The sequence below is a fragment of the Sciurus carolinensis genome, chromosome X (assembly GCF_902686445.1).
Source record: "Sciurus carolinensis chromosome X, mSciCar1.2, whole genome shotgun sequence".
Taxonomy (NCBI): domain Eukaryota; kingdom Metazoa; phylum Chordata; class Mammalia; order Rodentia; family Sciuridae; genus Sciurus; species Sciurus carolinensis.
The window spans coordinates 84,659,808-84,673,698 of NC_062232.1; the positions used below are offsets into that span (position 1 = coordinate 84,659,808).

The window sequence follows — 13,891 nt, forward strand, 5'->3', positions numbered from 1 at the left end:
GTCTCAAATGGATTTTTGTAGGTTTAACCTAACAGGCAATATCAGTCTTTATTAGAAAATAAACAGGGATTCTGAGTGGTGGAGCAAATACATGGAGCACTTGAGCTTTTGGATGCATTTGAGTCAGCTCTACAAGTTAGGATTTGGCTTTAAGTCACAACCAACTCAGTCAAAGAGAAATACTCATACTAGAACAAAAAATGCAGCAAAGTTGATGAGGAAGATGATGCTATCCAGGGATTTCTTCTTAGGGCTTTGTACTTAGGATTCAGGATCAGTCTTTCTGAGAGTCTCCTCTGGGAAGCTGCCCTCTGCCTAGAGGAAGTAAAAGAAGGAGTTTGGAGATCAGCAGAGCCAGAAGTCAATAGCCTCATCCCCAGGCCACCTGGCTTTTCCTTACTTCGCCTGAATCCCCAAACCTCACCTTGGGCAGAGCAAGAATTTGTGTAGCCCTGATGTAGTCCCAGTGGTTCTCTTGAAGGTACCTGGGGTAGAGAAAGGACAGGAGACATCCATTAGGACCCAGGAGGAGATACTCTGACAGCTTAATGACATTTCTAGTCTAAGTGACAGAAACATCCTCCATGTATAATGCAACATGTATAGCAGAATAAACCCTGTGGCACAATATGTCATTGGGGGGGTGGGAATCCTGAAAAGCTAAATGTCTTGTAATAAAGGAGCAGGGTCTATAGAACTTAGAGAAGTACCATATACTTGTTCAAAATAACTAGGTAGCTTACTATGTACTAGAAGGTAAATGTTCAGTGTGATATTGAGTGAAATAAAGAACTATCTGCAAGTTTCCATAATTCACTCCCATGATCCACCCAGCAAATATGTGATCACTGTGTATACTCAGCACTTACTTCTGAGACCACTTGAGGTTCATCCCGGACTGGACAGAGAAAGCCTGCACCATTTCCTGCTGCTCCTGGGAGAGGGCAGGCATACAGGTGGAGGAAGGTGTGGCCATAGGGATGGAGAAGGTGCTCTGGTTCCCCTTGGGGATAGGGTCCCCCACAAACAGCTTATCATTGATGATGCAAAGGCTGAAAGAAAAACAGACCCTCAGTTGACTGAAAAGATGTATAACCCCACACACCTAGCAAAAATCTTCCCCCAACAATCCTGCTACCTCTGCTCATCAACCAGATTCCTTCCATATCCCTACTGTGACCAATTTTTTGGCTGACATTCTTGACTCCCACAGAGGTCAACTTTGGAGACTGTCTACAAGCTTCACTATATTGATAGGTTTACCTATGAACCAGGAATGGTTTTACACTCACACTTGCCCTTCATAATATCAGAAAGGAGTGGACAGTGTAATCACCATTTTCAGAGAAAGACACTGAGTTACAGAGAGGTAGTATGACTTGCCCAAAGTCAGAGCAAGTGACCACATTCCCACACGTATGGGCTAAGGCTCAGATGAGTGCTCCCACTCATAATATAGCACTTACCTGGAGTTGCTTCCGGGAATAGCGATGAAGGTTCTGATGAAGGCACGAACAGAGCCATGAGACTTTCCTTCCACTTAAAGGACAAGAAACAACAACACCCATTTAGAAATGTGTATTCTGTACAAGCTCACACACTGTTTCCCAGTCAAGTTCTTATACTGAAGGGGACCAGAACCAGAAAACTGTTCACTTGGTGTAAAGAAGCTGTGGCAGGAATGGGAGGGTAAAAGTCAGAACAATCCACTCCTAACAATGGCTCTCTTTTTTTTCTTTTTTTTAAATTCATTTTTATTGTAAACAAATAGGATACATCTTGTTTCTCTGTTTGTACATGAAGTAGAGGTATACCAGTTGTGTAATCATACATTTACATAGGGTAATGGCGTTTGGTTCATTCTGTTATTCATTTTTCATTCCCCCCCACCCCTCCCACCTCTCTTTTCCCTCTATACAGTCCCTCCTTCCTCCATTCTTGCTCCCCTCCCACCCTCCATTATGTGTCATCATCCGCTTATCAGCGAGATCATTCGTCCAATGACTCTCTTAATATATGATGTGAAACCCACTTCAAAAGTTCACTTGATCCTTGTCTCACATCTGCCTAAGACATGGGTTCTACTTAGCCGCATTTTACAAATGGGGAAACAGAGAGGTCAAGTAATTGGTCCAAGGCCACAGAGTAAGAAACTGGGAGGACAGCCATTGAACCCCACAGCCTGTGTCCCTAACTAATACCAGAGCTGTGGGGCAGGAAGGCATGGGCCATGTTCAGACCAGGGTGCTTTGTGGGCAGAATGGGAGCACTGAGGGAAGAACAGGAAGAAAGGCCCATCATCAGGGATGCTGGGGGCAGTTCTGAGAGGGTGCCCACCCAGGGGAGGGAGCAGTAGGGCATCTGAGGAGGTCCTGTGAAGACACTCACCTTCCTTGAACACCCCATTCACAGAGAAGCAGAGCATGGTTTCCTGAAAGGAAAGAATGCAGGAGCTCAGGATCCTGCTTAACCTCCTAACCACCTCCAGCTTTCTGGCCCTGCCCCAGGGAGGAAGCAGGTACTCACTGTCTGGAACCACATGTCCACCACAAAGGAGCTAAGGTCGTGCCGAGTCTTGGGCAACACACTAAGGGAGTCCACAATGTCACATTTTGTATACTTCAGCAGCTGCCTCCGCAAGTCTGTAGAGGAGAAGGGAAATGGAGATGAGGGGGACTGCCATACCCTTGTCCTTGACCCCCATTACTGACCCCTTCACACCCCCATATGCTGCTGCTGAATCTTCCCCATCACACACTTACAGGAATCCTTGAGCTTCTTTATATCCCTGTTATACTTGAAGTACTCACACAAGCTGCTCCTAGAAGGAAAAGAGGAACAAGAGGTGCACATATTTCCAGGAGCTAAATTATGTCTGCTGGGGAGTCACACTGCCATAGACCAGAGTCTGAGCTGTGATACTCACAGGGCTGGATCCTTAGGGTGGAAGGGAATGGTCAGGGAGAAGCAGGCCTCAATATGATAAGTGCCCAGGAGACTTTTTCGGTCTCCATAGTCATAGATCAAGTAATACCTGCAGGGAAGCAAATGGAATAGTCTATCTCTATGGTTTGGGCCTCAATTAGACTTAAAATTTTTCATCAAGTAGGCTTATGATAATATGGCCTCACCAACCCAACCCCTTCTTCAGAACCCCAGAGGTACTTACTGCTGCAGGAATTGTAGGATCAGATTCTTCAGTATGTCAGATCCAAAGAAACTTCCCTGGAATAAAATGAATACTGAGGATCACACATGTTATGTGCTCTTTATATACCAACTTAAAATGCTACATGGGGTTGGGGAGATAGCTCAGTTGGTAGAGTGCTTGCCTTGTAAGCACAAGGCCCTGGGTTCGATCCCCAGCACCGCAAAAAAAAAAAAAAAACCCTACATGATCCTCTCTCTTCACCTTGCAAGTTGGTAACTTCTTGTGAGCTTCAATGCCACGTACAGTTGGTCTAGATGACTCCTGCCCACCCTGGGGAAGGCAAGAGGAGGCATCAGTGCAGAAAAATGAGGTGATGCTGGATGATTAGAGAAATGGATGGGTCCAGGAGATGGTGAGGTCACAAGTTAGATGTAAAAAGGCCCTGGAAATGATATGGACAGAACTACAGCTAGGATTGTGCCAAGGGGTCCCTGTGTGAGAAAGATCATAGCCTTTGTCAGGTTCCTACATGGGTCTGTATTGCCTCTCCCTATACTTCTGAGGTTTAAGTGTCAGACCCAAAAATATAACTTAAGCAAGACCTAAAGGGTTTCAGGGCAGGCTGGGGACAGTATCAGTTCTAATTAGAGGAGTCAATAATCTAGGAGCAAACTTACCAGGCGTAATAACTTGGGAAACAATTCCAGGATGGAGCTGTCAAAAATCAAGACAAAATGATTTAAAAGTCATGTAATATACCTGAGTATAGAAACATTACACAGTACCATATTAATATGTGCAGATTACATGCTTATGTGTCAGTTGAAAATAAATGACTAAACATTTTTAAATAAAAACAAAATACACAAAAATAATTGAAACTGTGCAAATGCCTTTCCTGTTGATTGATTCAGAGAGAGAATTGTCTCTCCCTCCAGCTCTCCTCCCTTTCCTTCTCCCTGGTAGCTCCCACCTACACTGCCATGACCCCCTTTTCCAGGGCCACCAAGAAGCCACATTAAGGCTTCAGGGCTTCCTTCCTTCCCCTCTATACCTCCCTTACCTTATTCCTGATCCCCAAGGAAGGCTGTGCATGGAGCAGGGAATGAGGTGGGAGCCCAGGGTTCTGCTATCTTGCTGGGTATCCAGCATTCTGTGGGGCATGGCATGACCTGGTCAGACCAAGACCAGGTCATCTCCCTGCCCCACAAAAGACTGGAACAGGGGGTGAGTGAGGCAAGGAGGGGAAGGAAGGGGAATGGTGACAGAAAAGCAGTGAAGACAGGGGAAGGAGAGGTGGAGGGAGACAAAGTACAGACAATGAGAAGCAAAGCAAAGGGAAAGGGAAGATGTTGTACACTGGTGGAAGGCAGAAGTGAGAAGAAAAATGGCTCCCCCACCGCAGCCCACTCCTTCACCTGCCCCTGGCTGGCCCTGGGGCCCGAGGCAGGAATGAAAACATGCACCTGCTGGGCTGGGGCCCACTGGATGCGGGTCCAGCCTTTGCCTCCAGTGTGAACACGCCCAGAGCCGGCCAGATATGGGAATAGGAGCCGCCCCCGGGGCAAGAGTCATTCTCAGAACCAGGAGTGAAGGGTCAGGCCCCAGCTCAGCAAGGGAGGGAGGGTCTGTGGCCCCCTCTTATGGTCACCGGGTTCCCTCCTGATGGTCCCTGTGCACCTGTGCCTGTCTGAGTCGGTGCCTTGCCCGAGGAACCATCTTGACTTGGGCTACCCAGGTTCCTCTGAGGGCCCAGGTAGGAAGGTGTGATGTGGAGCGAGGGAGGGAGCCGCAGTGTCCCCGAGAGGCCTGCCCTCCTGCCGCTGCCGCCGCCGCCTCCTCCTCCTCCTCCTCCTCCTCCCCCTCCTCCTCTTCTGCCCTGTGCCTTCCCCTCCTGTCTTGGGAAGCCCTCTGCTCGCTGGCAGTGGCCCACTTCTGGCTCCTTGACTCAGGGACCCACATTTCTCCCCAAGGAGAAGACAGTTCCCACCAGTGGCCTAGAGGATCAGATGTCAGGATGGTAGCCACCCAGGGCCTCAGTCCTCAGCACGGGGCATGAAAATCTCCACGTCAGCCTGGGACAGGTGGGGGGACTCCTTGGTGCAAGGGCAGAAGGGCCACTCCTAGGCGAGGGGAGGGAAGCCCAGCCCCATCTTGGGAGGGCTTGCTGAAGGAGGCCAGTGCAGAGGGGCAGGAAACACAGCGCAGTCCAGGAGAAAACGGGGAGCAGATCGGAGGAAGGAAAGCAGACCTGTGGGCAAAGCTGAGGGACACAGACAGAGGAGAGGGCGCGGCCTGTGGTCCTTCCAGAGGACCGGGGCTGCATCCTCCTGCAAAAGGAAACATGAGGGGCAGCTCAGACTCCCAGTGGGTAACAAAGGTTGCAACTGACTTTATGTTGTTGGACTTATCCAGGAAGGTGGTGCACAGAGTGTTTTTGTCTGCAGACATCTTTTCTGGTTGCAGTTCTTTCCCCTTGTCCATTCTCCCAGCAGATTTCACCTGTAATTATGCAGAGGAATACATGAACCAAGGAAAGAGAGGAGAAGGGTCCTGCACTCCCAACTCCCTACTGAGCCAACAAATCCATGTCTCTGCCTCTTGTCACCACCCTGATGAACCCTTCCACTTTTCCTTCAAATAATGATCTAAGCCTTACATCCTACCTTATTTTTGGAGACATTCAGGCTTTCAATGTTGAGGTCCTTTGGCATAGTGCCAAGCACTCCAGCCAGCTCGTAGGCTGGTGAGGGAAGCTATGATGAGGAAAGAGAGTAAGAGCTCTAACATGGAATATCTGAGGCCAGTCTGACTGCTAGTTAACCTCTCCCACCCTCAATAACATCATGAAGACTAAGGTCTCACACTGGGTTTGTTCTCTTCAGGAATATTCAAGGAAGTAACCATGTGCCTTCTAGGATTCTGTGCCATTTCAATAGTATGGGTCATCAAGTCTTCAGGAAGCAAGAGGTGGGAATCAGAAGGCTGAGAGGAGACCAGCTGGCCCAATTCCAGCACCAACATTTCCCCAAGTGACAATCCCTAAGTATCCCCACCCAGGCAAACCCATCTACCCTCCTCTATCCCATAATTACTGCTACCAGTCATATTTGGGTCAACAGGGGGTCTCTGGATGTCAAGAGCTTGCTGGGAGGCATCACATTGATTGTTCATGGTCAACTGCAGAGTTAAAGATGGAGTTTAGTGGCTCTGAGGTAGAGGTGGTAAAAAGAGGCAATATATGGGGAAAAAAGAGGTGGGTCTGGCTGGGCATGCATCACTTGGTAATGAGTCTACATTACCTTCATTTGCTCTACATTTTCTGACTTCAGCTCCCTCACGGAGTAAGGTACCTCCGAAGGAGTAACAAAGACTGATATCTGCAGAAAACACACGAGGGGCTAGGTCTACACCAAGAGTTTTGAACACTAAGATGAAGATCTCACCCCTGGCCTGCCCTCTTGCTTTATTGATTGGCTCTGGTTATGCCCTTGACACATACCTTTTCATTATCCTCATCCCAAATCTTGTCACTGATATTCTTCAATGCAAAGGCAATGCCGGCATTCTCAACAAAGAACTGGGCCTGCATTTTCTCATAGTGAAACTACAGTGAGAGGGGTGAAAGAAATAGAAGGTGAGGCCAGAGTTGCTGTTTTCCAGCCCCTTCTCTGTCCTGTTTCCTTTTATACTCTTTACTTTTCTCACTTACCTCAACTGGAGTGAAAGGCACACTGCACTGGCTCTGAATCAAATTCAGCAGCCACTTCTCTTCATATTTTATGCCAAATGGAATCTAAGAGCAAAAAAGAAAAAAAGTTGGGTAAGACTGACATAATGGAATTAAACATTAAATTTAAATGCAAGCATGTTTCTTTCAGACTTTTTTCAGGTTTTAAAATAATTTATAAAGATAGGACAAATTCCATTATTTTTAGCTTTTATACCAGACATTTTTTTTAAATTCACATAGTTTTCTTCAAATAAACAATATCACATACTTAATGTGAACTACCTTGGTAAATTCCCAAGAAATTTTACCCAAGGCAGACCTGGCCTGCCCCTTCGACAAGGAACCCAGAGAGTCAATCACAAACACACAGGAATTTGGTGTGGAACTGTTCAATCTCCATAGCATTAGATTTTGCCTTTGCTTATATGCAACCACTTCTATTCTCCCTGCAGTCACCTTGTCCCCTTTATATTGCCTCTCTGAATTTGCCTTTACATGACCTGGAATATTAATTCCTATTAATTAAAAAATAAATTACCATCTCCCCTGCACCCAGAAATACACCTTGTGTCTCTATATAAGTCCAATACAACTCTCCCTATTCTCCTTCTGGATATTTAGTCCATTTTGCCACAACACTCACTGTGATCTTGAACCAGCTCCCTAAGGTTCCATTCTGCCTGTTTCCCTCTTTTCTTCGCTCTGGAGGCTTTTGCTCTCTTTCCATGTTACCATGGGTCTGGTCTTGTTTGTATAAATTGCTTCTCCAATGATGGGATGGGATGGCATAGGGAGTGCTGTGGAGAAGTAAAGAAAAGGAAATAATTTGTATCTGCTCAGAAAGTTTCCTATACATATTTTGCCCTTGGTACCAGGATTATGGAAATTCACTCAACCATTAATCTGATCCTATCATTTCTCACACTGCCACGTTGGAGAGAAGAAAGAATTACATAATTAACTACAGGGTTGTATATTTCACTGGCTGGTACAATCCAGTCATACTGATGACTGCTCACTTACTATCTAAGTCCAGAGTCCATGTGGGCATCACTCATTGCTAGATCTCCATCTTGCTGCTGATGGGATGAAATATGCATGGCAGCACTGACTGGTTCAGACCAATTTGGAAATCTCCTTCGAAAAATACCCCAGCATCTTGCTCTTCTTTGAAGGGTGTTAGCTTGGGAATTGTGACCTTATATTGAGAAAAACACATCAATCGTAAATGCCAGAAGAAGCTCTGGGAAAATATAATAGCATGTGAAGAAATATTACTGTCTTTTATAATCTAAAAAGAAATACATAAAGCTGGATGTGTAGTTCCATGATAGATCACTTGCCTGACATAGGGGATATGAGATTTCAATCCCCAGTACAGAGAGAGAGAGAGAGAGAGAGAGAGAGAGAGAGAGAGAGAGAGAGAGAGACACCCCACTCAAGCGCTTGAGGGAGCAGCAGGGGTAGGGAAGAAAACAGAAACGTATCACAGGATCTGATCTGTGATGTTAGTCCCTGCTTTGCCCTTTGCAGGTTGGTTGATTTGGACAAGTTGCTTATCATCTTTTACTCTCACCTCCCTCCTCTGCTTGAGGAGGTAGATAAAAGTCTACCCTGAAAGTTTGCTGTTATGGTTCAAGGATAAAAGGCAAGATCCTTCCTGAATGAAGAACTAGAGAAATGAAAAGTTAAGATTGAAGAAAATATATAGAGTAAACATTAGTTATACATAAATATGGAGAATAGCAAAAGAGAGGGGGACAGAATTAAAGATGTAGTAAGTATATCTAACACGTGTTTATTCTGAGTCTCAGAAATCAGGAAACAGTAAGGAAGCAGCATATGAAAAAACCTTGCTTAAGAAATTTCCACGTAATGAGACATAAAGTCAGTATAAAAACAATGAGGAAAAAATGTGTACTTTAAGGGATAACATTGCTAAACCAAAGGGAGACATTTCATAATGATGTTCTTATAAGAAAAACTGAGTGAAAGAATTGGCCAGAAGACTGAGATCAAAGGAAATATTTAGGGGTTCTTTGGATAGAAAAAAATATGATAACAGATGGAGGATCATTGATGTAGGGAAGGAAGATCAGTGACATTTGTGACTAGGTAGGCAAACCTAAGTGAATGTTGACCATACAATACAATTCATACAATACAAATTCTTCTAGGTGTGTTAATCTGTACAGAATTAAAATGCATGACAATAAGTAGGGGGGACAATGACATCATAGTGTTCCAAGGTCCCCGCATTGTTTAAGAATTTGTAAAAGAACTAATTTACATTAGACCATGATGGGGCAAAGATGTACAGTGTAATCCTTAGGGCAAACACTGTAAGGATGGCTAAAAAATGTTTATTCAACCAAATAATGTAAAAATTTAATAGTTAAAAATTTTAAACATGTCAAAGGAAAGGAGAGGGCAAGAACTCAGAACAGGAAAAATATATGTAGATTATTATTGTCTATTTGATCCAAATTATATTTTATAATTTCATAAAAGTGGACTAAATTAAATATCCTAAATTGGAACATGGACAGAGTCAGATTACATGAGAAAATATTTCATCAAATTTTCCTTGAAAGAAACACACATAAAATTTAATGATATAAAAAATTTTAAGGGCTGGGATTGTAGCTCAGTGTTAGAGCACTTGCCTAGAATGTGTGAGGCAATGGGTTCGATCCTCAGCACTGCATATTAATAAATGAATAAAATAATTTAAATAAATACATGGCAAAATATTCTCACCTATATGTAGAAACTAAAAAAAGTTGACCTCACAGAACTAGAGAGCACAATGCCAGGTTACCAATGCCAAGGAAGGGTAGGAAGATCTGGGGATGGAGAAAGGACAGTAAATCAGTCCAGGGGTTCAGCTGGATAGAAAGAATAACTTCCAGTGCTCTATAGCAATGTAAGGTAACTGTGGTTGATGCCAATTATATATTTCAAAATAGCTAGAAGAAAGGATTTTGAATGTTACTTACAGAAAGAAATTATAAGTTTGAGGCAATGGCTATAACAATTACCCAGATCCGATCATTACACATCATATACATGCATTGAAATATTATCTGTCAAAATATACTGTCATGTATAACTAAAAAGAGCAAATTTTAAAAATAAATAAAAGTAGAAAAAAAGGAAAAACAACCCTGCATATGAGAAAAGTAGATCATGTTTATGCTAAGCAAAGATATGTGGTACATAGGGTTTGTTTGTTAAGGAAAAAATAAGAGTAATTTTTGTTTGAAATTGGAATTATTGTCTTAGAATCAGCAAGAAAAAGCAGGAAGGAAACTAAATAGAAATATAGATTTCTGTAAAACGAATCTTGAAAAATACAGTATATGGGTAGTTAAGTTAAAAAATAGAAATACCATTCCATACTACATAAACATGTACAATTAATAATGACAATTATTTGGTGATACTGGAAGTTAAACCCAGGGCCTCACAAACACTAGAAAGTGCTCTACCACTGACCTACATCCACAGTCCAAAATGTTTTTTTTAAATACTTAAAATATAATAAAACATTCTATCTATTCGCTAGCCAAAACTTGTATAACTATTAAGAAAAATTATATGTTAAGGAAAAAATAATTAGAAAAAGAGGGAGATTTCATGATAAAAGGATCAACAAACAGTAAGTTATTAGATTTTTTTTATTTTTATGCATGAATATACCGCCAAAATGTAAAAAGCAAAAACCCAATGGAATGGCTAGGCATGGTGGTGCACGCCTGTAATCCCAGTGGCTTGGGAGGCTGAGGCAGGAGGATTGTGAGTTCAAAGCCAGCCTCAGCAAAAGCAAGGTACTAAGCAACTCAGTGAGACCCTGTCTCTAAGTAAAATACACAAAAATAGGGCTGGGGATGTGGCTCAGAGGTAGAGTGCCCCTGAGTTTAATCCCTGTTACCCCCACAAAAAAATTAAAAGGAGAAATTAACAAAATCACATTTTAATATACCTCACTGAATAACAGATAAAACTGGCAGACCAATGTTCAGCTATTTGGTGAAGACTTAAATAAGAAAAAATAACAAGATGGGCATGGTAGTACATGCCTGCAATCCCAGCAACTCTGGAGGCTGAGGCAGGAGGATGACCTGAGCCCAGGAATTCTAAGACAACCTGGGCAATATAGTTAAACCACATCTTAAATTATTTTTAAAATCTGGGTAACAAATCTACTTAATTGATATGGAAGAGTACACATAAAATCTACTCATTGAACGTTCCCGATAGGTCATCTGGTACTCCATAAAACAAGCTTGGGGAAACTTCTATGGGAGTAATACAATTCACCCTGAATGGTTGGTGTGAAGATTCAAGGGTCCTAGTAGCTTCCTTGCCCCTCCTCCACCACTAGCTGGAATCAAAAAAAAAAATGTTAATTTCCACCAACCCCTGCTTTAGGTGACACTCTCCATTCCTCAAACCCTGGGCTTTAGGAGACTATTTAACTCAACACTTTCTCCTCGATTGGGAGAAAAACTTCACATCAGTCAGGCCAAGGAGAGGAAGTTTTCGATGTGGAAACATGAAAAGTATCTCAGACCTCAGATGACACTTGACTTCTGGAGAATGAAAAATGATCAACCTGGACCTTGCCACAAACCCCTTTCCATTTTAAAGAAGGTTAGTAACGCGTCTTGTGGATGGGGGAGGGGTCCAAAATACCACCCCCGCCCCCGGCCTGTGGGGTCCTAAGACCAAGACCTCATGCTGACCTACTCACCCATTGTGTAGCTTGCCCCGAGGTTCTTGTGAAGAAAATCTGTGTCGTCTGGAACTGCAAGTTTCAAAACGATTGAGGAAAGCTACTGAAGATGAAAGCAAGCCCTAACTCACTTTATCAGGACCAGGCTAACAAGATGGAGTCTTTACAGGAAGTTCCATCCCCAAGGGCGTAGAGAGGAGAGCCCTCAGGGCCAGAGGAGACTTAACTTCCCGTTCTTACTGCCTCCTGAGTTTACTACCAGCCTAACACCCAGGGAGCTCTTTCCAATTGACCCACCCCTGCAGAGGAAGCCAACTAAAAGGCTTGGGATCCAGGTATGTGTTGCTACAAATTCAGGGAACTCTGCATTCCAGTCTCTGCATTGGTTACGTTACATTGTATTCCTTCATTCTGCACCCAGAGAACTCTGAGTACCCACTGTAGGCCTGGCACTGTACTTGCTACATTACATTGTTTTTTTCACATATTCCTCAGAAAGGGGCTCTGATTTCAAATTAGCCAGCTTTCTGAAGTTATTGAGTCTTAACAAGATTCAGGAGCTCGTTTGGAGTCATTCATGTTATCTGGAGAAACAGAGTGTATCTGAGACCCATAGAATGGGGGCGACCCCTCCATTAACAACTTTATTAAAGTCATGTAATATTTGAGGCTCTCTTAAATTAGGGTTAAGTAACAGAATGTTCTCAAAATAGTTACATGGGTGGAATTAACTGCTCTATACTTCTGGAAGTCTCAGGCCAGAGGGCTTTGCAAGAGGGAAGGGAAATCGGGAGGGCCTGAATTTCAGTGCATCCACCAGTTTTTTTCTGGCATTTTACATCTTTGTTGGCCATCCCTTCCTGGGTCTCTATGTCCTGAGAGAGGATGTCCAGTCCATGAGCGAGCTGAAAACAAATCTGCATATGAGAAAGTGTGACCACTTGGGGTGAAGGAAATATAAGACAGAAAAATCACACACTCAAAAAACACACTGTCAAGAGTTTAGATTTTTAACTTTTGGGCAATAGTGCCTTTGTCAACATTTTGTTGCTGTGACAAAATACCTGGGAAAATCAACTTGGAAGTGGAAAGATTTATTTTGGATCATGGATTCAGAGGTTTCAGTTCATGAGAGGCTGGCATCTAGGGCACATGGTGGTGAGATGTGAGCCCCAAAGAGTTTAGCCAGACCCACCCCTATGGGACCTGCTGGTTGCAACCTGCATGGCCTCTCTCTTGGGCTGGCTCTGCTAAATGCCTGAAGTTTTCCTTGGCAGATAATCTATGTTCCTAGCATTCTCTTAATTCCAGGAATCTCCACTACAGCTTTGGATTAACTCTCACAGCTTCACACATCACCCTTTCAGGGACTGTCCACAGGGATTCTAACCCACTGCACTTTGCTGGGTCTCCCAGGCATTCGTTTGAAATATCAGTGAAAACCTACATGAGCCCCAAACTCCAGCATCCTGCATTCCTGCAGAACTAGTACCTTATCGACTATGCCAAGGTTGCCACCACTTAAAGTGCTAGCCAGTTCCCTGGGCAGCCTCTGAGTGCCCAGGTGGCTGAATACAGTGAAATGAATCCTGGGGAAAAACTTCCTAGGCAGCCCTGTGCAATCAGGATGCTCCTAGTCACTTTTTCAAATGAATTTTCGCTTTTACACCCTTAAGCCTGAAATGGGTGTGTTTTTGCTGGTTCCTGAGATGCCCTCAAAACATCTCTTCTATTGTCTCTGTAGAAAGTACTTAGTTTTTTTTTGGAGGCAGTAATATTTTCTGCAACCACAACTTACTTGGCCCCAATATTATGTGTATGTTTCTGGCCATACCATGAGTTTCTTAAATATTTTCTCTCTTCTTTTTGCTCTTTATTCTCACAGTAAATCTGCCAGCAACACCCATACCACCACCTGAATGCTGTGCTTCCTTGAAATTAGTTGATAATCTTTAAATTAAATGTTACAGAAAGTCTCAGGACATGGGCAAAATGTAGACCAATTCTTTGCCAGGATGTAACACGCAACACCTGTAGTCCAATTCCCAGTTAAGTACTAGTTCTCATCTGAATCCTCATGAGCATTGACTTTACTGACCACATTCCTATCAGTAATCTGATCTTCTGAGTTCCAACCAGAGTCATTCATTAAGTTATGCTTAAAACATTCTAAGGATTCTTTAACCTACATCTCCATACTTTTCCAAACTCCACCCTCAGGGCTGGGAATGTAGCTTAGTGGTGGAATGCTTGTCTAACATGCATGAGA

The 13,891-nt window shown here is 43.5% G+C and overlaps 1 protein-coding gene across 1 annotated transcript; it reads right to left on the reverse strand.

The window, feature by feature from the left end:
* Window positions 1–261: 261 nt before the first annotated feature.
* Window positions 262–11,644, reverse strand: Nxf3 (nuclear RNA export factor 3). The gene is made up of 20 exons (XM_047535280.1): window positions 11,641–11,644; window positions 7,908–8,082; window positions 7,528–7,681; window positions 6,864–6,947; window positions 6,654–6,758; window positions 6,454–6,531; window positions 6,253–6,331; window positions 6,017–6,105; window positions 5,544–5,653; window positions 3,829–3,865; window positions 3,413–3,481; window positions 3,170–3,225; window positions 2,927–3,034; window positions 2,763–2,821; window positions 2,527–2,642; window positions 2,389–2,431; window positions 1,467–1,539; window positions 870–1,052; window positions 425–485; window positions 262–315 (listed from the first exon to the last, which is right to left on the reverse strand). Exons 1-20 carry the CDS (start codon window positions 11,642–11,644, stop codon window positions 262–264), a joined length of 1,737 nt encoding a protein of 578 aa, XP_047391236.1.
* Window positions 11,645–13,891: the final 2,247 nt, after the last annotated feature.

Coding starts and splice junctions, on each gene's coding strand:
- Nxf3 (XM_047535280.1), bottom strand. Junction 3,866..5,543: donor GATAAGTCCAACAACATAAA/GTCAGTTGCAAC, acceptor GATTTTTGACAG/CTCCATCCTGGAATTGTTTC. Junction 486..869: donor AACCTCAAGTGGTCTCAGAA/GTAAGTGCTGAG, acceptor TCTCTACCCCAG/GTACCTTCAAGAGAACCACT.